General features: G+C 39.4%; 1 protein-coding gene across 2 annotated transcripts in view; it reads left to right on the top strand.

The window, feature by feature from the left end:
• The window catches only part of VPS36 (vacuolar protein sorting 36 homolog), a 33,085-nt gene extending 8,678 nt beyond the window's left edge, over positions 1 to 24,407 (top strand). For both annotated transcript variants that reach the window (XM_079902659.1, XM_079902660.1), the window contains exons 2-14: positions 54 to 122; positions 1,487 to 1,557; positions 5,404 to 5,518; positions 6,589 to 6,678; positions 7,401 to 7,487; positions 14,883 to 14,915; positions 15,037 to 15,114; positions 15,754 to 15,888; positions 17,506 to 17,571; positions 19,225 to 19,289; positions 19,836 to 19,920; positions 20,875 to 20,951; positions 21,037 to 24,407. In XM_079902659.1, coding sequence (XP_079758785.1) covers positions 54 to 122; positions 1,487 to 1,557; positions 5,404 to 5,518; positions 6,589 to 6,678; positions 7,401 to 7,487; positions 14,883 to 14,915; positions 15,037 to 15,114; positions 15,754 to 15,888; positions 17,506 to 17,571; positions 19,225 to 19,289; positions 19,836 to 19,920; positions 20,875 to 20,951; positions 21,037 to 21,130 — 1,065 coding nt within the window. In that variant the 3' untranslated portion in view covers positions 21,131 to 24,407. The remainder of the gene's footprint in view (positions 1 to 53; positions 123 to 1,486; positions 1,558 to 5,403; positions 5,519 to 6,588; positions 6,679 to 7,400; positions 7,488 to 14,882; positions 14,916 to 15,036; positions 15,115 to 15,753; positions 15,889 to 17,505; positions 17,572 to 19,224; positions 19,290 to 19,835; positions 19,921 to 20,874; positions 20,952 to 21,036) is intronic.
• Positions 24,408 to 25,688: the final 1,281 nt, after the last annotated feature.

The raw sequence follows: 25,688 nt of genomic DNA, 5'->3' as shown, positions 1-25,688 counted from the left end.
GACCACATTGAGTGACAGGTTATTAATATTTTGTGATGATCTTGTTTTTCTAGATAAAATTTGATGCTGGGACCCTCCTTCTTAGTACGCACCGTCTAATTTGGAGAGATCAGAAAAATCATGTAAGATCAAGTTTTTTGCTTCTATTCTAGGTTTTATGTCACTGATTTTTTTTCTTTCTTTCTGGCAAAACTATAAATACATGTGATAAATTTTTGTTTGCAGATGTCAGAAGAGTGTGTTCCATATGGTCTCTCTGAATGGGGCACAGATAGAGGAATTAGGGTCTGGTCCCTCATTCAACCCTAGCACAGTCTGCAGCTACTGTACAGAGAATCCTGGCAGCTCCTGGTTTTTAAGCACTAATCAGATTCTCCCTCACACTCAAGTGTCCCCATCAGTCAGGGGTCCTGAAAACAACCCGTTTGGAGGTCTGCTGAGAAGTGCAGGCTTCTACCTAGATACTGAGATGAACTGCCTCTCAGTCACTCAGCAAAGGAGAAACCCCACCCCGTTTTTGCATTTCTAGGAAGAGAGGACTCAGTGATATGTATAGACCTGATATCTTTATTCCAAAGAGCGTTACCTTGAATGTGTGTGTGTGTTTGTGTGTATTTGTGTGTAAATCTCTGTGTTGCCAGTAAAAGAAGCAATCTTTTCTATGTTATTTTTTAAATTGCTGGCTGCCTACCCCATGAAATTTTAATTCCACAGGTAAACTATATACTGTACTGTGGCTCTTTGCATGTCACTAACCGCTGCAAACTCTGACTCTTTTTGCCCCCGAAGAACCAATTTTTCCCCCTCAGTGGTGATATTGGCCTGGTTGGTGACGAATGCCTTAGAACTGGTAATGTTGCCTAATTCTTTTTAAAGAAATAGAGATTCAAGAAAGAAATCTTTTCTGGAGGGGTAGGCGTCCTTAAACCATATGTTTATAAATTAAGTTAATCTTAGTATAAGTTTTTTGATTATCATGTAAAGGAGCTAATATCAAAGCCCTTAGACCTATTATTAATAATAATTAATAATAAAGGGAAGCCACGTTAGTATTTTCTGTTAAAAATTAATTGTGGGTGGGTGAGTGAAATATAGAAAATTATAAAGAGGAAAAATCAGCTCTATAACACACTCTTTAAAGTCGTTTTGATTTACCTGCTTTATTTTCTGTTTTCCATATAAGAATATATTATATGTAAACAATTTTCATATAAATACTACTGTTTAAAAGATATAGCTCCTGTAAAAACAAAGGTAGTGACAGGTGCTTTTAAACCTCTTATGTTCTTCCATGCCGCAAAATGCTACCACAGTATTGTCTTCATTCAGTTTTTCCTTAAGTTTATTTAAGGAATAAAATAACATTATTATTTTCTATTGTTATAATTACTAAGGACCTTAAAGGTATGTGGCACCCCATTAAATCTATAAAACAAGGATTTCTGACGAGTCTTACAGATCGTGTTTTCTTTTGATTCCCTCCCAGGAATGCTGCATGGCCATTCCTCTTTCCCAAATCGTGTTCATTGAAGAACAGGCAGCTGGAATTGGGAAAAGGTAAGGTCTGTATATTACAGTCTTTATGCACAAAATCGTTTCCAGTCAAGCTGTCCTTGTTAACTTGGTTGAGTCATTGCTCAGTCAGTCATGGCCGTGACTGTGTGTGTGCAAGTGAATCAGATGATTGTGTTTGTTGGTCAGAGCTCCCCTAAGAAGGTATCGTCCTGGGGGAGGAAGGAAGTAGGTGAGGGAGATTAAGAAGCACAAACTTCCAGTTACAAAGTAAATGCGTCATGGGTATGAAAGGCACAGTGTGGGGAATATGGTTAGTAACTAAGTAATAGCTTTGTATGGTGACATAGCGTACCTAGACTTATCATGGGATCATTTTGAAATGTATAGAAATATAGAATTACTGTGTTGTGTAACAGAAACTAACAGTATTGGAGGTCAGTTATACTTCAAAAAGAAACAACCAAAGTCATGGAAAAAGAGATGGGGTTTGTGGTTGCCAGAGGTGGGGTGTGGGGGGCAGGGAAAATTGGAGGAAGGTGGTCAAAAGGCACAAACGTTCAGTAATAAGTTAAATAAGCAATAGGGATATGGTGTATTGAAGACAACATGATAAATGTAATTAACACCGCTGTACGTTATCTATGATAGTTATCAAGAGAGTGAATCCTAAGAGTTCCCATCACAAGGAAGAAAAATTTTTTTTCTATTTCTTTAATTTTGTATTGGATGTTCACTAAATTTACTCTGGTAATCATTTCATGATGTGTGTAAGTCAAATCATTATGCTCTACACTTTAAACTCATACAGTGCCATATGTCAATTATATCTCAAAACTGGGGAAAAATATGTTTTAAAAAAAAGAAGGTAGGGCTTTCCTGGTGGCGCAGTGGTTGAGAGTCCGCCTGCTGATGCAGGGGACGCGGGTTCGTGCCCCGGTCCAGGAAGATCCCACATGCCGCGGAGCGGCTGGGCCCGTGAGCCATGGCCGCTGAGCCTGCGCGTCCAGAGCCTGTGCTCCGCAATGGGAGAAAAAAAAAAAATGAAGGTATTATCCTACTTTAAACTCATTGATAAATGGAAGTCATTCTTTTTTTTTTTTTTAACATCTTTATTGGGGTATAATTGCTTTACAATGGTGTGTTAGTTTCTGCTTTATAACAAAGTGAATCAGTTATACATATACATATGTTCCCATACCTCTTCCCTCTTGCGTCTCCCTCCCTCCCACCCTCCCTATCCCACCCCTCCAGGTGGTCACAAAGCACTGAGGCGATATCCCTCTGCCATGCGGCTGCTTCCCACTAGCTATCTACCTTATGTTTGTTAGTGTATATAGGAAGTCATTCTTAAAGCAACAATCAAGTACTAAAGTTGCTGTAATATCCTCAGGTCATAATAAATAAGTGTGGGCGGGCTGTCACTGTATATATTTCCACAGACATTTGCTTTTTTTTGCGGGGGGGCATGCCGTGCGGCTTGTGGGAACTTAGTCCCCCAACCAGGGATCGAACCCAGGCCCTCAGTAGTGGAAGCACAGAGTCCTAACCACTGGACCACCAGGGAAGTCCCCAGTCATTTGCTTTTCTGTGTCTGTGTATGTATCATTCAGTACCTGAAATCATAAATGACCCATCTGAGAAAAATACTTGACTTGCCTCCTATTTGTAGTTGACCATAAAGTTTCTCAACTTCGACTTTTTCAGATATCAGTGTTGAACAGAGTATCACAAGAGTTATTGTCCAAACAGGGACATTTCTTTGAGTAATAAGGGACACTGCTTATAATTAGATCAGGCAAGCATAAAACTGGACTGTCCCAGGTAGACCAGGAGATGTGCTCACCTTGGTTTAAAGCCACAGGTTAAAACGTTTCTGTTTATTCAAGTATATAAAACATTTTCGCTTTATACTTTACACGCATGTGATTGAGGGCAACTTATGAACAAATATTGCTGATAAGGAATTTGTTTCCATGTGGGCTTATCTTCAGCTTTAATGTAGTTAGATCCTTCAGTAGAAGTGAAACAAATGTTAAACTTCCCTGGAAATGCAGTGCATCCTTAATTATAATGTTGTAGCTAGCATAAAAGATGGCTTATTTGACATAAAAGAAACTAACCAATATTTTGAAGAGATTAACAAGGCATAGATTTTTAGAGTAGGCTATTTCTCCGATTTATATTTTCCACCTTGTCACTTTTCTCCATCTTATTGAGTTTTTTCTCTTTTTTTGGTATGATCGACAATACAATATTATATCAGTTTCAGGTGTACAACATAGTGATACCTAGTATTCGTATATACTGCTTTATATATTGCTTTCCTTATTAAGTTCTACAAACTTGGGCTTCCCTGGTGGCACAGTGGTTAAGAATCTGCCTGCCAATGCAGGGGATGCAGGTTTGAGCCCTGGTCTGGGAAGATCCCACATACCATGGAGCAACTAAGCCCGTGTGCCACAACTACTGAAGTCCGCGCACCTAGACCCTGTGCTCTGCAACAAGAGAAGCCACCGCAATGAGAAGCCCAGGCACCGCAACGAAGAGTAGCCCCCGCTCGCCACAACTAGAGAAAGCCCGTGCGCAGCAATGAAGACCCAATGCAACCAAAAATAATAATAATAATTAATTTTTAAAAATCATATTAAAAAATGACCATTTAAATTAAAAAAAAAAAGTTCTACAAACTTTAAGGTGTTCCAGATCATTTGACTTTTTCTCTGCTGTGTTCCAAGGAAAACTAAACTCTATAACAAAAATAGTTAAATATTTACCTTCACATTAGTGTCTATTTTTAAACATCTCCAGTGAGGAGGAATTCGATAATATGCCAGATTGACTTTTCTCAAATATTCTCTTTAGCTCCCAGCTACTCCTCTCAAATAATTACCATATCTCATTGAGTTCTATTTGCTCACCTCACTTAAAGATGTTCATCACAAAGGAACCAATGAAGAGTCCGAAAAAAAAAAAAAAAAAAGAGTCCGTACAAGCCTGGCTCCAGTTCACTAACCAAAGCATTTGTTACATCAAGGAGGCCCCAGATGTGGTGTTTCAATTTTAGGGTGATATTTAGGCAACTATATGGGCCTAAACAAAGTAATATTGAGTGATAGGTGTATCTATAATGTGGTCATAAAGAAAAAGCTCTAAGCTAGGTATGCAAGATACTTTGAGTTTTTAGTTTTGCTAATATTTATAGAAGATTCTTTATTGAGCTGGTTGGGGAAAAAAGACTTATAAAACTCAGCAAATATAATAGTATTTTGATGGCATAGAAGATAATAGTAGTCATAAAGATCATGGTAGTTTGTGATCCTGGAACAACAACATTTTGAGAATTGTTTTTACTGTGGGATATCTCTCTAGATCATGCTGCTGACTGAGCGGCATTTTCCAAAAATGACACTGTAGAATGTTGGTTTTGGATGGAGTTTTAGTAAAATGTCAGCTGGCCAGTTTTACACAGATAAGTTTTCACATTTTGTTTTCAAATGAGTAAGGTTGTATGCTTTGGCAGAAATTATAGGCCCCCTGGTAGCCTTTGGGGATGACTCTGTAGATGGAAAACCTAATCATAAACCAATATCATAAACCACCCCAAATTCTACAAATTTATTTTAAACTTACTTCCTAAAACCACATTTTTATTTAGTCTTTGGCGCTAGTAATTTGAATTTTTTGGTTCACAGCTTACAGATTTTAAGTAGAGATATTTTTGAAAGGTTCATTAATACTGAATTGATACAGACCTTAAAAGGATTCCTTTCAGGATGTTGTTTGTTTCTACACGAATTTTAAGTGATCTGAAGTATATTAAAAGTTATGAAAATAGAATTAGTGATTTTTAAAAAACAATTAAATACATTACATTTGCTCTTTCTTTAGTGCCAAAATAGTGGTTCATCTTCACCCAGCTCCTCCTAACAAAGAACCTGGCCCATTCCAGAGTAGTAAGAACTCCTACATCAAGCTGTCCTTCAAAGAACATGGCCAGATTGAGGTAAGTTTCTTTATGAATACAGTCAGACTAGACATGTGTACTCATATGTATTTTTGTTGTTGTTTGTTAATAGGATGGCAGGCAATATTGTTCAGCATACCAGTTTTCACCATATTTTTACAATAAAATTTTTATGATATCTTAAGCCTTATCAGTGGAGAATACAAAGTTTAGGTTTCAGTGGGAACGGGAGGCAGGAAGATGTAGTCACAGGAAAGAGTGGAGGCTGGAAACAGGCTAAGTCACCACGCTAGGTAGGCTACTAGTTAAGTGTTCAATGTTATCGTTTGGATAAAAGGACAGAGTATAATGCAGTGACATGTTTAACTGCCTCAGCATCTGAAAGTTCACCAGCCTTACATCAGGCAGTCTATCTTTATTAACTCCGTACAAATCTAATAGCTTAAGTTCTTATTCCATAGTATCATGGTTTATATGTTCTGATTAATAAGTTGCTATGTAAGTATTCTTTAGACATTTATAAGTGTGTGTTTATCTCCCCATCGAGATCATAAATTATGTTCTTTTTCTCTGTAGCACCTGACCCAGTGTTCCTTGCACAGCAGGCACTGAGCAAATTTAAGTGACTAACTGAAGTCATTCTCACTGTAGCTGAAAAATAGAGCTGATTTTTTTTTTATGAGCGTAGGCATGTTTTGGCCCTAATATCTGGCCTCACATTTTAACTAGACAAATTATTCTCAGCTTCCTTCATGGATAACGGTTGTGTATTTTTCTTGGCACTGTGTCTGTTTCGCTACAGATTGAAAACAATCCACACATGCAGGATTGTTTAAAGTAAGTCTACTTACTTCATTGTCACTCATCTCTTTGTTGAGAATAGTTCACTTTATGTAGAAGGTCAGTTCCTTCTTTTTTTTCCCCCTTTGTGCTTTCTGAAGTTGACCCAAGGAAAGAACTTCCTTTGATTTCCTTTGATGTCTCTGAGAATTCTAGGCTTGTTGCAAATGACCAAACAGACTTCCAACTAAAGAAATGTTAAGTAATGATTTGTACTAGGATGTCACAGGCTGACTGACTCACTTAAAGTGTATGCGTGTGCATAACAGTTTTACAGGCGTTTATCAGAGGAAATGACACAGAGAAGATGGGAGAATATGCCAGTTTCCCAGTCGTTGCAAGCAAATAGAGGATCCCAGGTATTTTTTCAGCTGTTTCCTAATCCAGTATTTTCAGCTCTGTACTTGCATCTTCGTTAAGGGAAAAGAGTTCTATGATTATAGAACTTGCCAGAAACAAAATAATGATATTCTGATTAAAAACTGATTTTCAGAGAACTTAATTTAGTGCTCTATAGATGGTAGACACTTAGTAATAATATATGACTACTTACCAGGGTAATTTCAGGGTGGCAGAAGTTAGATTCCCCTTCTGCATTCTGTTCTTTATAATTAGTGTGGCATCTGAGAGAACAGACAGTACCACTGGGTGACATTTTCCAAGCCAGTCTAATTAACCACCAACGTGGACAGACACTCAAATGTATAAAAGTAGCTTGTATAATAACTGTCAAGTACCAGAATTTTACCTATAATTTTTTGCACATTTGAGACCATATTGAATATCTGATACCTATATAATAGCTTGCCAAAGAACAAAAATGAAATTTAATTTATATCTAAAATACAGAGTAAAATATACCATCTCTTGTTATGTTCAGTTTTTCTGTATAATGATTTGAAGGTCATTATGTATGGCAATAAACCGACAAATATTTTGAAAGGAAACTGAATGTAACTGTGTGCTGTTTTCTTGGGTTCTTTGTGGGTCCTCTCCCACCACTGAAAACACAATATAGTGGGTTACAAAGGATTGTGTCCTTCCTATTTTGGACGTTTTATTTTCTACTTTTGTTTTTCAGCCAGGAAGAATAAGGGCTGTAGGAATTGTAGGTATTGAAAGGAAACTGGAAGAAAAAAGAAAAGAAACTGACAAAAACATTTCTGAGGTAATTCTTACACAAGTTCCGGTCAGCTGTCTTTTCCAGCCATCTTTCTTATTCTTTTGGATACAGCTGTGAGTAACTCCGTTCTGTGTATTGGAATATATTTAGTTTGCCTGGAGCCACACAGTCTCTTATTCCATTTAAGGAGTCTACTTCAGGTTGGCATAATTTAGCCCAAATGTGTTTTAAAAATCTTTTCCAGAAAGGAATTAAAAAGAAATGCAAATTTGTTTTCTGTGAGGTTAGAAAACGTCATGAATTATTGTGTATAAATTTTAAAGTCTAGATGGGATTGACTGGAGGGTCCTCCTAATGAATTCAAGGTCCTATGTATAATTATTTTGGATGTTTGGTTAACTTAGTTGAGGGGAAAAGGCTGTTCTGTGGCCCTTGACTCTGGCCGGACACTACACAGTTTTATGCTGATGACCACTTGGGGACCAGGCACAGGGGTAGTAAGAATGGCTCAAATCAGCTTATCACTTCTCCTAGGAGAGCACCCCTGAGCTTGTACTTTACAGTGTTTCTGAAACCTCATCCTATATGAGGAAATTCAAATGAAGGGGAAAGAACTCTAGTTAAGGGGCTTCCCTGGTGGTGCAGTGGTGAGAGTCCACCTGCCAATGCTGGGGACATGGGTTCGAGCCCTAGTCTGGGAAGATCCCACATGCCATGGAGCAACTGGGCCCGTGAGCCACAACTACTGAGCCTGTGCATCTGGAGCCTGTGCTCCGCAACGGGAGAGGCCGCAACAGTGAGAGGCCCGCGCACCGCGATGAAGAGTGGCCCCCGCTCGCTGCAACTAGAGAAAGCCCGCGCACAGCAGCGAAGACCCAACACAGCCAAATAAATAAATAAATAAATAAAATTAATAAAAAAAGAAGAAAAGAACTCTAGTTAAGAAAATGAATTATACATTAGATTTTGGCAGTTAGTTAATACATCTAAACATATCAGTTTTCCCATGTTTATATGGAAATGGTCTTGGATTTTTATGAAATGATTTTATGAACTAAAGTAATTTTTTAGTTCTTATAATAGTTTGTAAGTAAAATTCCATTGATTAGTGCTGCTCATAGAATTTCCAAGATTTATCTCAATCAAATAAGTCTCAACTGCAAATAGGTACTGAATACCTGTATTAGTCAAGGTTCTCCAGAGAAACAGAACAAATAGGGGATGTATTCTTCTGGATACAGCTGTGGATATCTTTTGGATATCTATATGTGGATATCGATACATAGGTATAGATATGCTGATATCTTCATCTCTCTATATATAGATACAGGTATCTGTGTATCTATATTGTCCTATATACACACAATGAGATTTATTATAAAGAAGTGCCTCGTGTGATTGTGGGAAGCTGCCAGCTGGTGACCCAGGAAAGCTGGTGATAGAATTGCTAACCGGAGTGTGAAGGCCTAAGAACCAGGAGCCCTGGTGGTGTTAAGTCCCGGTCCAAGGGCGGGGTAAGACTGATGTCTTAGCTCGTCAGTCAGGCAGAGAACTTTCTGTTCCATTAGGCTCTCCAGAGGGCAATTCAGGAGGGCGATCTGAATGTAACCGTTCAGCTCATCCTGCAGATTCGGATGCTAACCTCATGTGGAAACAGTCTCACACACCCACTCAGAATAACGCTTGAGCAGACACCTGGGCACCCCCCGATCTAGTCAGGTTGACACATAAAGTTAACCATCATAATAGCCATATCTGGGCCCACTAACTGAATATGGATTCTTGTTGAGGGGCCAAGGGCATTTGACCTATTAAGTGCTGTGGTCTAGGTTTTGCTGAGGGCATGTTTATGGTAAAGTTGTGTGTGTTCCTTGGTCATCTGTATTTCCTGCACATTAGCAGCTGGATCCAGAGGCTTGTTCAGACTTGTGTTTGAGCCCTTTGTTGAGACTAGAGGTGACACTGAGTTCCTTCATCACATCTCTTTTTATCATGTTAGCGGCTGTCAATGTTCAGTGCATAGATCTTTGGGTCACTGGTGGTTGCAAATGGTGGTACTCTGTGATTTATTTTTCACTTATTTGTTGGGACACTTTTTAAAGAGATGCTTCCGCTCATTACTGTTTGGCTACTCAGTGATACGGCTCCTGTAAGGAATGCAGAACATGTGCCGTTTCCTTTATTATCAGGATGATAAATTGGTTCCTCATCATCCTCCCGAGGTGACTAATTAGGTTTTTTCACGTATTATTATGAATTCATACATTTTAACATATTTGATGATTTCAGTCAGTTGCAATTATTATCCTAGTTAAAGCTCAAATTGTCCCATCTTTGGCCAGTGGGAGCCTCTTCAGGTTGGCTCCTGAGCGGTTTTGATGTGACCTGGTGGACTCTGAGAGCTTCCTTACTGCCTGGTGTTATCAGAAGTTCCAGGACCATCTTGTATATTTCCTGCTCCGGATCTGGAATCAACCATTATCTGAGAAGCTCTGGTTTCTTTTAGTGGGAAATGGTATTCCATGACCACAATCTGCCTGCTAGGAATTTTCATCCCTCTTGGGTTGATCTTTATTTCTAGGACTTTTCAGTGGAAAGAGCTAGGATTTTTTTTTTTTTTCTAATAAAGGTGCCTCATGAGGTCACACTGATGCTTCCTATTCAAATTCGGGACTACACTAGCGAATAATGACTAAAACAGTTAAAAAGGATTTTTTTGTATATGTTCTCCCCTTTCTTCCCACGTGTAGAACATAGGTGTGCTGTATCTACACTATCTGAGCGTTCAGCCACCATGTACCCTCTTCCCCTCTAGCTGTCATTTAGTCTCATTTGTACAAGTAACTGTGTGTGATACCACCAGTCTTTACGTTCACCTCCCTCTATTCATTTTGGCTGTCTGGAGCTCATCCTCTAGTAGATGTTTCAGAAAGTGCTCATGGGAACAATATTCCCTGAGCTCTGGCATCTTGGTATTCCTTACACAGGAAGGTCAGTTTGGCTGGATTTGTAATCCCTGGCTCACATTTTCTTTCCTGAGTGCCTTCCACATGTGACTTTCAGTTTTTTGTCTGGCATGAAGTGTTGCTGCCAGAGTGATGACAACCTAATTTTCTCCCTTCTCTAAAGTCACTTGCTGTTTTTCCTAGATGCCCAAAGGATTTTGTTTTTTTTTAAATAAAGCTTTGTATAATAATTTTTCTAGACTGTCTATGTGTTAGTCATTCTGGATTGTTATTCTCAGGTACGCAGTATGCTTTCAGTATTTGGTTTCAGACATGTTTTCTTTTAATTTCAGGGAAGTTTTTCTCTAAATTTCAATAATCGCTTAGATTTTTTTTTTCTTCTGAGACTCCTATTAGCTGTATGTTGCAGCTTTACGGCCTGTCTTCACTCTTTGTGACTTTCTTTCAAACCCTTTTTATCTTTTCCTTCGTTTCTTTTTTATTTTAGAAAAATTTCCTTCTTCATCTGTTGTTTCTCTTAAGATATTATCTGTTGTGTTTATTCCTCTTGTGTTTGTCTAGTATAGTCTTTCTTTCAGAAATGATTAAAAAAATTCTTTCCTGAGTCCTGTCACCTCATTTCTGATTTATATTGCTCTTTCACAGATTCTCTCATTAACACCTATTAGCTCATTTTGAAATAAAAGGTAAACTTTTGATGTGATCTATGAACATGTCCTTCTGGCATGCTTTCATTACCTATAATGTTATTCTGCTCTTGATTTTCTTTTTTCTTGTAATAACTTTGTGTGGGATTTGACCTTGATACTTGCTCTTGCTAATTTTCGTGTGAAATTGGTTCTCTTGAAGTTCCAGAGGAAGGCCTAGCTCAGGGCGGCTCTTCTCATTCCACACTCACTCTTCTGCTGTGCGCATGCAGCGTGGAAAAGGGAGGTGGCTTGCTGTCTGTGATTTCCTGACCCCGTCCCCATCCCCTGTTTTCAGCTGGACCTTGTCCCCTTCCTCTGTTATCTCTACCTTGCTCAGTTGCTGATTCTTGTCTCAGTAGTTTCTCCCCAGCGTTGGCTCCTGTCCTGGAAGGGAAGCCAGGAGGTTCACTTTCAAGGGCTGTTTACAGGCCCTTCCTGAGGACCCCTTGTACCCACTTCCTGTTGAAGTGGGCAAAGCCCTACCCGTTTTAGTTACTGTCCTCAAGTTGGCCCGTCTGCCTTCGAGGGACTCCTGTGGGCTCTTTCAGGGGCTCTTCTTCTCAGACCTATCAGTTGCCCTGTTGCCTCCCTTTTCTTTTTCCTGCCTCAGTGCTGATATCATGCAGGTCTTGTGGCTCTTGCTGGTTTGTCCCCACTTGCTTGTACCTTGGGGTTTTTGTGGATGTCTTATCACTTAGTATTTTAGTATATGCTGCCTGTGGGGTTTTGGTCTTGAGATCTAGTTGCCCCATTTTTATGTCGGGATTTGGAGAGATTCAAAACCTATGCTGCCATAGCCACCACCTTCCCAGAATCCTCTATTCCCATAGAATTCCAGCATCTTAGCCTTAGAGGGGTTCTAACTATCCAGAAGAGGAATCATCTCAGGGCTTGTGACTAGATACGGAACCAGGGTTATGAGAACTCAGGTTTTCTGATTTGCAGATGAGTGTGGTCTGCTACATCACGGCCGCTCACTGCCACCCAGAAGGTGCTCTCACTGCCCTCCTTCAGTGACTTTTGTAGTCATCCTTCTGTGTGACACTTCTGGAGATGGCATGGAGCAGTGAGCTAATTTTGCATTATTAGTGTTTCTTTTTCTGAGAATGTTGCCACACTAACTTGGTGTTCAAAATAACGTTTTTCGAGGGCTTCCCTGGTGGCGCAGTGGTTGAGAGTCCGCCTGCCGATGCGGGGGACGCGGGTTCGTGCCCCGGTCCGGGAAGATCCCACATGCCGCGGAGCGGCTGGGCCCGTGAGCCATGGCCGCTGAGCCTGCGCGTCTGGAGCCTGTGCTCCGCAACGGGAGATGCCACAATAGTGAGGGGCCCACGTACCGCAAAAACAAAAACAAAAACAAAACAAAAAAAATAACGTTTTTCATAATTTATGAAATGTTATTCTGTTTCAGTGTAATTTTCATGGAGTTGCATAGGTCAAAGGAGCGTACACAAGCATTGGGCTCTCGTGCAGGTCACTGATTTATTCAGCAGATGGTCCTTGCTCTCTGTGTGAGCCCTGCATCAGATGTTTTGGGTTTGTTGTAGTGCGCCAGACAGACAGGCAAGTAGGCGCGCTCTACTGTGAGAAATGCCATGTTAGGAGAAAATCGTGGCTGCAACAGGAACACAAAGCATGGCCCCTGACTTCTAATGGGGTCAGGGAGGGCTTGTGAGCAGAAGTAACGGAAGTCAGGGCCTGAAAGTTGAGCAGGCACTAGCAGATGACCAGCAGGGATAAGAGGATCCAGGTAGAGGGAACGGAATATGCAAAGTACAGAATGAAGAATATTGAAACAGAAAATTCAAGAATGTATTAACAGTTACCGAAGCTAATCACCAAAGTAATGACTGAAAGTCAGTAAGAAAAAAATGCTATAAATTGGCTTAGGAGAGTATCCCATGGTTTTAAAGCAGATGCCGTTTTCTTTCAAACGTGGAGTGGAAATTTGACTATGAATGAGGTAGAGGGATAGAAGGTTCTATAAACTGGCAGATAAAATAATAGGATGGGCACATGCGTCTGTTTTGCATTTGTACATATATTGCTTTAATTTTTTTTGTGGGTAGTTTTTTGTTTGTTTGTTTTTTGTTTGTTTGTTTTTGCGGTACGCGGGCCTCTCACTGTTGTGTCCTCTCCCGTTGTGGAGCACAGGCTCCGGACGCGCAGGCTCAGCGGCCATGGCTCACGGGCCCAGCCGCTCTGCGGCATGTGGGATCTTCCCGGACCGGGGCACGAACCCATGTCCCCTGCATCGGCAGGCGGACTCTCAACCACTGCGCCACCAGGGAAGCCCTGTGGGTAGTTTCTCCCCCATTTTTTGGATAGTTGGCTAATACCAAATTTTAGAATAATAGAAGTAGAAGTGAGGAAGCTTTTGTTTGTGTTTTATAATTACTTAAAATGTTTTATAGGTACTTCTCCCAAGGTACTAAAATACTTGTATTTATTGTCTGTGAACTATAAGCAGTGAGGGCTAATTTATGTATTCTGTGTAGACTATTATTTTTAGCAAACTTCTTCTATGAAAATATAATATAGTAAATAAAGTGATTTGCCATATAAAAATTTAAAAGTGTTGCCTTACTAGTTTTCTTTACACGTAGGTAGAAGAAATCTAGTAACAGTTTGTACATGCAAAGTAAAAATCTAAGCATGTAAAGTGTCTGCGTTTTAGTTTTGAAAACGAGGTTGGTGTGTGATTTGCCCTCCATTTTAATGTTAGAATTGCCTTAGTTTCAGAGCTGGTGCCCAGAGTTTCCCACAAAAGGCTTCCTGCATCTGCTGGCTGTTGCTGATAAGAATCCAGTGTTTAAGCCTTTTGTTTATCTAAGGAAATTCCTGTTAGGTGTGTTCCCCTTTGTTTTCGGTAGTAGCCCAGTGAGTCGGCCATAAGAATTGTACACAACACTCTATTCTTTTAGCAAAATCCTTTTGCAGATGGGGGATACTTTCCTGTATGGAATTAAGATGGGCAGCAGCCCGTCAGAACCTGTTAACCGCTGTTCTGTATGGATTGAAAGAGTTTTCAATTAATGATAAGCTGCTTAATTGGTTTTTAAAAATAACGTCTGTGGATATCAGGTGATATTCTGCACTGGAAGTATATTTTTGGTAATTTGAAATACATGAATTATAAATATGTCTAAGTTTGAAGAGGCCTTTGAAGTGGATATTCATTGTAGTAAATTGAACAACTGATGGGTTTTATTTAGATATGTTTTGGTGGTATGTTTTTCTTTCGTGATAGCCACTCTAGTCAAGGCTACGAGTTTAATCTGTGTAATATTCAGAGGCTGAGGTTTATGGTTTCAGTTAAATCACACCTGCTATTAAAGCCAAAAGGGTTGGGCCCAAAGAAGTATTCCTGCAGCTGCATGTTACCATTTTCATCCAGGAAAGCTTTACAACACCTTTGATTCTTGAGCTCCTGTCTAGAAATGGTTTTGGGAAAAACCAGTGACAAATTTTCTTACTTGTGTCAAAGAACAGTAAATAATATCTTCTGAACTATTACTTATGTCATCTTTTGGTTGTTTAATCAATAACTGTTTCCTCTTTGAAAATTTGAAAAATTGTTTTTTGCAGTTTGTTTTGGAAATTTGATGGTTTATTCCTAGAATAAGGTAGATTTAGCACTTGTATAAATATTCGTATAAATAAATTGATATTTGTAAGAAAATTTCATACATTTTTATCATAGGGGAGAAGACAGAGTGCTTCATTGCTTTAAAACATCTAAATTCTTTAGACAGATTCCAATAAAAGCTCATTTCTCATTTTAGGCCTTCGAAGACCTCAGCAAGCTGATGGTCAAGGTATATGTCATTTACATCTATTAAATTCATACCAATTATGAGACACTTTTGAAAATACATTTTGTTAGCAGACACTTTGGGGACATTATTTCTTTTCAATCTTTTACTGTTCTCTTGACAGGCTAAGGAAATGGTGGAGTTATCAAAATCCATTGCTAATAAGATTAAAGACAAGCAAGGTGACATCACAGAAGATGAGGTAAATAGATTGCTTTTTTAAGGCATTAGAAACTAGATTACACAAATAATGCATGGACGTTTTGGTGGTTTACCAGCTTGCTTTCTTAATGTAGTGTTTGATTTCTTTTAGGACTTGAAGATATATGAAAGTACTAAAGAAAAAATCAACCATAAAAACTTTGTTAGTTCTAGCAGGATTAAAGGATATTTCAGTACCTTTTCCTGGAGTGTAGAAAACAGAGGTATTGAAATGTGTAAGAAGTGATTGTTTTAGACATATCCATAATTTTGATATGTTTTATTTAAATTTGTGTACAGTCTGGTCACAGCCATTTTCCTTTCTAAGTTTTTGGTTGTATCACTTGGTTGGCATTAAACAGAGCATAGTTGTCATCTAAGTCTCCTCTGCCACCAAAATTGGGGGGAAAATGGAGTATAAGATACTAAGACAGGAGAAGGAAGAATAATAATTAGATTTATGCAGGGAAGTACTAGAAATCCACTCTTACATAGTTCACAGCATAGAAACACAGTAGAAGAGATGGGTAGATATAGAAATAATGGAGTAGAACTGAATGTCTGATGGAAGGATTTTATACGTTGGGTGGAGAGACTTATTCTGCATAGTCTTTTTGTGCATTTTCTCCTCTCATTATAGACCATCAGGTTTAAATCCTATTTGCTGAGCATGGGAATAGCTAACCCGGTTACCAGGGAGACCTACGGCTCGGGCACACAGTACCACATGCAGCTGGCCAAACAGCTGGCTGGAATATTGCAGGCACCTTTGGAGGTAAAAACAAAACCTAAACGGTCTCTTTAAATTGTGTTCAATTATTTCTGTGCCATCAGAAATCTTAAGAGCATAACTCCGTTCACGATATGGTTACTATTCAACCAACATGTTATTTTTCCTTTTGGTAATATTAAACTAGTTCATTGATTCTTTGTCAGTAATTTTCTAAATTGTTTTTAATTTCCATTTCAGATATCTAAATCTATTTGATGTAATTATTTCTTATCTCTTGTTTTCAAAAGGAAATATATAATCTGTATATATTTTCATATATTGTGTACTATTAATAATTTCCTAATACAGTTTCATCTTCTAGTCATTATTCAGGCAATCAAAGCTTTATTAAAACATTTGTATTAAGAAATATTTCAAACATATGACAAAATAGAATAGTGTAATGAATCCCTATGTGCCCATCATCCAGCTTCTTCTGTAAGCCAGCCTCCACTTAAAATTGTTTTAAAGGAAATCCCAGACATCACGTCACTTTATCTGTAAACATTTCAGTATGTGATTATAGTGATAAAGACACCTTTAAATGTAATTATAATCCCCTTTCACATGTAAAAGTTAAAAAATAATTTTTTAATATTATCAGATACCTAGCTAGTGTTCACATTTTCTCTTATAGTTGATTTGTTCAAACCAGGATACATTGCAAATGTTTGATTTCTCTCTCAAGTGTTTTTGTTTTTTTAAATTCTATGGGTTTTCCCTTCTCCCATATAATAAATCTCCCATACAGTAAATTTTCATTTACTGAAGAAACTAGTAGTTTGTCTTATAGAGTGTCTCAGAGTATGGATTTTGCTAATTTGTAAGTCACCATGCCTCCCTGTCCTATGTAGTCCCTGTAAACTGGTAGTTATATCTAGAAGTTCTTTCTTTTTTTTTTTTCTGACAAGAATATCTTATAGAGGGTGTTGAGCATTTCCATCAGGAGGTACATAATATCTGACTGTCTTTTTTTTGTGATGTTAACAGCCACTGACAATCATTATCTAGATTTGTTACTTCATTAGGGGTTGATAATAATGGTGATATTATTATTTAATTCTATAATTTCTTCAGTTATTAGCTGGAATAACTTAAAGCATTTAAATACACTTTTTGAAGGGACTTCCCTGGTGGCGCAGTGGTTAAGAATTCACCTGCTAATGCAGGGGACACAGGTTGGAGCCCTGGTCTGGGAAGATCCCACATGCCGCAGAGCGGCTGGGCCCGTGAGCCATGGCCGCTGAGCCTGCGCGTCCGGAGCCTGTGCTCCGCAATGGGAGAGGCCACAACAGTGAGAGGCCCGCGTTACGCAAAAAAAAAAAAAAAAAAAAAGATAAATAAATAACTTTATAAAAATAAATAAATACACTGAAACATGGTGTACAACCCCTTTTCATTTAAGTAAATGTTAAAATGTTAAAAGTAATAATGACAGTAAAGTCCAAATATGGAATTTGAAGTGCCTCGTGGTATCTGAATTGGTTCCCTGTGTGTAAATATAGTTTTCAAAAGCTTCTTAAGAGATTTTATGATTTCTGATTTCACTCTGATTATGATTTCTGTTAAGAAATGCTAACTGGTCCTAATTATAATGCTTTTTATTTTATATTTTAACAGGAACGAGGGGGAATAATGTCACTCACGGAGGTGTACTGTTTAGTAAACCGAGCTCGAGGAATGGAAGTAAGAATAGAATATTTAGATATTCTTTTAGCTAAATATAGACTTGATACAATACAAATTCCCCTACAGTGAATACAATTTGAGGAAGGGTTGTGAATATCAAAACTATTTTGAGAAGCAGTGTGGCGCAGTGAAAAGAATACTGCCCTGGGATCTAGGAGATAAATTCTGTTCCTGGTTTTGCTGAATGCCCTTGAGTAGCTTCCTTAACCTCTCTGGAGCTCAGGGGTTTTTTAACCTTTAAAATAGGGTTTGCGGCTTCCCTGGTGGCACAGTGGTTGGGGGTCCGCCTGCCGATGCGGGGGGCGTGGGTTCATGCCCCGGTCCGGGAGGATCCCGCGTGCCGCGGAGCGGCTGGACCCGTGGGCCGTGGCCACTGGGATTGCGCATCCGGAGCCTGTGCTCCGCGGCGGGAGGGGCTGCAGTGGTCAGGGACCCGCGTACAGCAAAAAAAAAATAAAATAAAATAGGGTTTGGACCGAATGATACCTTAAAGCTCTGAGAGTCTGTGTTTGTATTGTGATGAACAAGATTGTGCCTGATGCCCTTTCTCTGTGATAGTTAACTGTTTTGAGTGAACCTGGTTGGACTCAGGTTGCCTGTAGGTAATACAGAAAGAAAGCCGCCCTGCCTCTTTGGCTCAGAATCAGCAGTGGCTATACTTCAGCTCTCACTGCCTGTTCAACACCCAGCTAGCTGTCTTTGGCCTCCAAGGGTCTGTCTGTGCACTCTCTGTGCCCTTGAAGTAGAACACAGTTTTGTGGTGTCAGCAGTCACCTCCACGCAGACAACTCACACACATCTCTCCAGCGCTCACCCCGGTCTCACGGGTTAAGCCTCTGTTCTGCATTTTTATTTTAACAGTCATCATAACCGCCACCAGAGGATACTTACCATCACTCTGCACGTGTTATCCATTTATCCTCCCAGTAACTCAGTGAGGTAGCTACGTTTACTGTCCCCATTTAGGGGACGATTAGGGGATGAGGACATTAAGGCTTAGAAAGATTAAGTAACTTGACCACAGCTGCACTTGGAGACAGTGTTTTAAACAGGGACTGGGACCCAGGCTGGGCTGGCTCCAGAACCATTCTGTGTGACTGACACCTGTGCTGGTCACCACCACGCAGGACCGATTCTTCAAGCCCACGTGGTCTGGAAGGGTAGCCTCTACCTAGTTACATGTGATGACTGTGAACTTGAAATGTAGTTAGTCCAAATTGAGATGTGCTGTAAGCATAAATTACACACGGGATTTAGAAGACTTAGTGCAGAATAAAGAAGTGTTAATTAGCTCATTAATGATTTTTTATATCAATTATATGGTGAACTTTTGCATCTATTAGGTTGAATAAAATATATGTATTAAAATGAATTTCGCCTGTTTATTTTCTTTTAATGTGGCTACTAGAAGATTTTAAATTACGTACATGACTTGTATTATATTTCTATGGATAGTACTGCTTTAATGAAAAGAAGTCTTTTGCTTCTTTGTTAATCCTATTTGCCTTGTAGTGACTAAGCCACCTAAAATCCTTGATACATGATAATTTTACAATATCCTCTTCTGTTTTAGTGGTTGTTATAATTATATAGCATCACTCTATTAATTTGCAGTGTAAACTGGTAAACTGGATTTTTTTTCCCCACCAGTTGCTCTCACCAGAAGATTTAGTGAATGCATGCAAGATGCTGGAAGAGCTGAAATTACCTCTCAGGTAAAAGAACCTCTGCAGGAAGTTTGCCAACTATAGGCACGATTCCACCCTGAGTAGACAGGACAGCCCTGCAGGTCTGCCATCCTGCATGGTGAACCAGTATATATATTGCCCCTCTTGAAGTTTATATCACACATGGGCAGAATTCACCTGGCACCACGGACACCTCTGTCAACCCGGCTTCCATCCTTATCAGGGCTGTGCGGGGCCTCAGGGGCTGGTAGTCGGCCTCTTGCCGCTGGGGCAGGAGGTGAGAACGTGGGCTCCTCCCATGCGGTCACAGTGACCAGTCCCTCTGCCCTTAACAAAAAGTAGACAGGCATAGTTTATTTAGCATGTAGATTATAGTTCAGAACTTCATTAACTGTTTATTCATGAGCTTTTTAATTAGGCCTTAGTTACCCGTGGTCATTGTATTTCAAATGTTCTTTTGTGTTAAAATTGCCCTCAGTCCTGGCATAAATGAAAGTAAAAAATATTTGCACTTCCTCAGGGGCCCGAGATCCCAGATATTCACGGCTTTGTCCTCCCGTCTGTGATTTTTAGGCTACGTGTGTTTGACAGCGGCGTCATGGTAATTGAACTTCAGTCCCACAAGGAGGAGGAAACAGTGGCCTCAGCCTTGGAGACGGTATGGGGACCCGGTTTCCTCCCTCCGTTGTTAGACCTTGCCACAGAAGACCCCAATGCTTAGCAACTTGAGAAACAGGATTTCCTTTTAAATTCAACTTTTACTGACAAGTAATATTCACAGACCCAATTGAAAATGGTTTCTCATTAACTACGAATAACTGTTCATCACATTTATACTTTGAAAGCGCCTTGAAACTTGCCAACACTCATAACATCTTGTGAGTAAGGGGAGTTAGAATGAGTGAGGTGCTTGCTCTCTTTCTGTTTGAAACTCAGTCTTGAAAATATGTTTTGAACTTTGTAAATCAGTGTTACCCATGATTGAAGTTTTTCTTTCAGTATTACCCACATAATAAGCTGCATTACCCTACAAATTGTTTTGTGAAAGAGTTGCTTCAAAATATACGGAAAGCAAGTGTAGTTTAGATGGGTTTTACTGGGCAAACTGCTATTACTCGTTAGGATCCTTGAAATATTATCGCCTCATAGCTTCTGTGGTGAGCCTGTATAATTTGAATAACTCGCAGTTATTATACTTCTTATTTTAAACTCGATGAAAGTCCCAAGGCTATAGATACTTCTATCACATATTTAAAACTAATCCTATGTATAACGGTCCTTCAGTGGCGCATGTACTATGCACTCAGTTAGAATTTGTTATATGTTCCTTTTCAGACTGTGGAATAGTTCTTTTTAGGCATTAGTATAGTGCCTTTATTATATTATATAGGGTTTCATGATGTTTTAGCCTTCACCGTGTTTGTTCTGGGTTCTTCAACTTTTGTAGACTTAAGCATTAGTGAAGAAGATTTAGTTCTAGAGTGAACAGTCTTTGGAGTTTAGTAGAAAATTCAGTAAATTATTTCCCAAGTATACTGGTAGATAGTACCCCCAGGTTAGTACCTAGGTGGCCTAAATGATCACATTTTTTCCTGCTGTGTGTTTCTGTTAGGTTTCAGAAAAGGGATCTCTAACATCAGAAGAGTTTGCTAAGCTTGTGGGAATGTCTGTCCTCCTGGCTAAAGAAAGGTAAGCAAGGGCTTTGCTGTCACTTACAACTATCATTGTGTTTCTGAATGGGTGGATGATGGTGTTTTTATCCCTTGACTCCTAGGTTGCTTCTTGCCGAGAAGATGGGCCATCTTTGCCGAGATGACTCAGTGGAAGGCTTGCGGTTTTACCCAAATTTATTTATGACACAGAGCTAAGAGTTTTGTATTTGAAATAACTTGTTACCGGGATACTTGCATCATGTAGAGGTTGTATGACATTGAGCTAAGGGTAAACCCTGATAAACCGAGAATTTACTGGAACTTCACAGTATAATATAAAACCCTTTTAATTTCTCCCTAAATATTATGATCCAGGAAGTTTCTTTAGGATAAATATAGGAAAATATAGAAAGATGAATGCCAATATGAATTTGAAATCATGCTACAGTTGTATAGAAACCCTTTGAGTTTAACTTGAAATATGGTGGATTTTAACTTGATCTTCAAATCTGACCATTTTTGAAAGAAGAGAATTTAGTTCATGGGGGAAGAAAGAGAGAAGTTGCATGTTTGGACAGGTTAGATCATTATTTTGGTGTGACTGAAATTCACCTGAATTATAAATGAAGTTTTTCTCTGCATTTAGTGTGCACATTTTGGGGGTTTTTCATGAAACAGTTTATACCTACAGTGTAGTTTAAGAACCTGATGACATTGGAGCAGAATATCCAACTGCAGGATATCATCTGAGGCTCTTCCTAAGGGCTTTTAGAAGCAGCCATAGGCATGTCTTCAGCAGACCAAATAAAGCACCTTAAAAAAAAGAGAGAATTTTATTTGACTTACGTCTACATAATCTGACGAGTTTCTTTTCTTTTTTTTTAAGTGATGATTTCATGGCTAGCATTTAAAGAATGCAACTATGTCATTTTGTTTCAAAAATGCTGTAGATTTTGAAAGTGAATGAACGAGCTGTATAGACATGCCTAGAGATATGGTTACAGATTTGGAAAGTAGACGGTTCAGGATTTCCCTAGGATTGTTGTGTGGGTAGAGGGACTGGCAGGACCTTTAACTCACTTTACAGGAACCTTGGTGCTCTTGTACCTCAAAGCCAAGGATGGAAAATACAGAGTGGGAACATAATATGTCTCCTTTTCCTTCCCTAAAGAAGGAGTTTCAGTGCTGAATTTTTTAAATCTTTCTATCATATTCTAGCAATATTTTTTTCCTTTACCCCACACATTCTAAGTTGTGTGGAGAAACTGTCTCACTAAAAAGTATTACTGAGATAACAAAAACAGGCTAATATATTGAATCTAGATTGCTTGAGTTTTCCAGTGGACTGCCTGACTTTGTTACTGCTACGTAGCGTACGGTATGTTGGCATTACCTCAAACTCAGGGACCCCAAAGGGACAGAAGGAGAACCCCTTTCTAAGACTGAATTGGCAGTGGAAGGTAGTGATGGGTTTTGGCCAAGCATCTAGAAGGGATAGTATCTGTACTGAGAGAACCTTTAAGACCGGGAGGTGGGGATACCCAAGCTCAGACCCTGGGACCCCTGAGATGTCCTCGCTGAGAGAGGTGGAAGGCCAGTGCTGGGGCCTCTGCAAATGCCCTTTGGGGAAGGTCCAGGGATCCTCAGCTGCGAACCCAGGGAATCCCTGCCAGTGCAGCCAGAGTCAGTCCCTGATCCCTGTCACTGCTCTGCATCCTCCAGTGTCACGGGAATGTTGTGGCCGAGGCATCCCGCCTTAGTCTTTGTTTTCCGAACGTGTCACTGATTCCACGTTGTGATGATCCCTTAATTCCCCCATCGCTCAGCCTCAGGTTTCTTTGGGGGGAAATTCAGTGTCTGGCTACCTAAGCCTTTCGGGCCATTGTTACGGTTGTTTGTATATCACTCCTCTCTCTGGGATGCACTCACTCTCACACTGCCCTGGCAAACTTGTATGCATACACACACACACACACACACACACACACACACACACACGATATCTCATACACGCGATATCTCATCTGCCTAAGGCTTTTTAAAACTACACAGATGAATAATCTGTTTCACTAGTTGGAATGAGTTGCAACTAAGATTGTTTGAGCTACTGGGTCTGGCTCTAATGGTCTGAATTCATTACAGCAAACTCCTATAATTCAGAATATTTATTTACACTAGTGTGACAACACATGAACAAAAATGGAGCAGTCTGAATTGTATAAAGTGAACTAAAGAGGAAGAAAAGTGACATGGATATATTTTGCAAATGTCACATTAGTTAAAAAACAGGTATGAACGATTTTATTGTTTTAAAGTGGGCATTCTTCAGTTTCCAGACCTCTATATGTATATTTTTATCCTTTTTTTTTTTTTCTGTGTTTTTGCCAAATAAGGTGTCATTTTGGTCCTTTGTTGGTAGGGGTTATGTTTAAATACAACCAATCAGGTCCTAAGTGCAAAAAAGTTCTGTCTTGGTGCTTATCACTATTATAATATTATTTTTGCTTTTCTAACTTTGCTCTTAGGAGCATAAATCTGTTTGTAGCTTTATGGTAATAGAATATTTCTAGCCACATACTGTCAAAAATTTTTTTACACTGTACAAGTGAAGAATGTTTTCAGGGTTAAATGATTGGTATTAATATATACCAGTCATTTTGCAATTATCGCAAAATTTAAAAACGAGTTTTTCTAAACTTGGTGTTCTTTTTAAATACTCTTTGGAAAATATATGAAAATGATAACCCTTTAGTCAGAATAAGCCCATGTGTTAAGATTTTTTCTTTTAGATTTTATAATCAAGAGTTCATTATAAACATTTATGACCTCAAGCTCCTACTAGTTTAGTTGTTTTAAAAGAATGGGAAATGGCTCACAAACATTTTATTTTTAATTCTTGATGTGAATTCCACTGTCGACTGACTGTGTGTATCTGTGTGCGTGTACTGTCTCTTCTTCCCTGTTACCAGACTAAGCCGACCAGCATTTATCATGTCATCATTCTCATGCTCAAATACTTAAAATGGTTCTCCTTTGCCCGAGAGTCTCAGAGTTTCCACTGTGGTACAACAGAGTCACAGCTCAGAAGGTGGGTGGGTTTTAAGGGCTGTGCTGTGGATGGAATCGAGCATGCTCAAAATGATCCTTGAAAATCTATATAATCTTACAATTCGAATGCCTGGAGGGTGATACATGGGTATGAATATTTATGAATATAGTAAGTAAAATATATAACAAAAACTACATATCAACAGTAGACTTTTGTAGTACCAATAATTAAAACTATTTAAATGTTTCTTTTTTTCACTTTGCTGATAGGTATGGTTGCATTTATGTAAATGTATTGCTAATCCCATCCCTTATGATAGATCGTAAGTGTAAGCTCCACAGGGGCAGAGATTTTTATCTGTTTTGTTCATGGATGTGTCCTCAGAGCCTAGAGCGAGGCCTGGCACACGGTAAGCATTCAATAAATGTCTACCGAATGAATGACCTCCAACGTGTATGCCTATTTATCATTTGGCTTCACTTTACCCTACTTTATCTCCCATTCAATTCAATACAAAGAAACGTTTTTGAATACCTGTCGACTTTGTGTGAGGAACAGGGCCACTGGGGGATACAGAAGTGAATAAGATGTGGCCCCTGCCTTTAAGAGGATGGCCTTGTTGGGAAATAGACACATAGCAACCTTAGTTGATGATGAGACGAAGTGTGTGCCGTGGAAGGGGCACAGGTACCATGCTTGGAGGACGGAGGAAGAGGTCTTCAGTTCTGACGGAGGAGGGTCTGGGAAGGCCTCATGGGAGAGGAGAAGCTGGTGCACTAGTTTCACAAGAACCCAGAGATGGTCAGGGGCAGGCATTGGGTCAGAGAGCAACAGGAGGTCTGTCCCTTCCTGCACCTGGGGCACATTGTCCTTGTCCAGACTTCCCTTTGTTATTTCCTCCCATCCACCCACCCCCACCCCCAATAATCAAAACCAAACTTTGCTCAATCCCACCTGTTCTGGAAAAATCTGTTTCCAGTACACAACTCTGCTATTCCTAAACTCCATTAAGAGTTATTGTCTCTCCCGTATACTTGACTGTCTTTTGCCATGTTCTCTAATTGTTATCTTAATGCCGTAAGAAAACAAGAGAAATTGGGTTTCTTTAAGTTCAAGGAATATCATATAACACTTCTTTGGACTTCCCACTGGCCTAGGTCAGTGATTGTACATGGTAGATTCCTAGTTAAGCATTAACTAAATCGAGTGGTTTTTGAATTATAATGTGTCATGAGTTGAGTCTGAAACCTAAGTCTGTATCCTTTACCCTCTTCCCTAAAGGCTTTCTTATCCAGACTTGTCCGGGCTCAGCCTGTCTGAGATACACTGTCTTAACTCAGATTCCATGCATGGGCCATATCCATGATGTGGGAAGCACTCCAGAAAAGTCAGGTTAACACACATGTAAGATCTTGTTATCACAGTGTGAAAACTGAGTCATTCGTGTTCCTCCCTGTGTTCCGATAATCACGAGTCAGTTAAAGCTTGTCTCTCAGAGTATTATCTAGGGGGAAAAACATTTCCCCATTTATTTAAAGGGTGTATTGATATAGTGAATACATTTTACACAATTTGCAAAAGATCCTTAGACCAGTCGCTCACTCAGAAAAAGAACTCAAGATATCTTGTCAGCCAGCTTGTTTTAGTTCAATACAGCCAAGACAGTACCACTGTTCTTTTGAAAGCTTTTTTCTTCACATCTATGTTGCCTTCTTTTATTTTATT

This window comes from Stenella coeruleoalba (assembly GCF_951394435.1).
Source record: "Stenella coeruleoalba genome assembly, chromosome: 18".
In the NCBI taxonomy this organism is placed as follows: Eukaryota; Metazoa; Chordata; class Mammalia; order Artiodactyla; family Delphinidae; genus Stenella; species Stenella coeruleoalba.
Note: the sequence above shows the minus strand (reverse complement) of the source record. Positions and strands in the feature narration are given on the sequence as shown.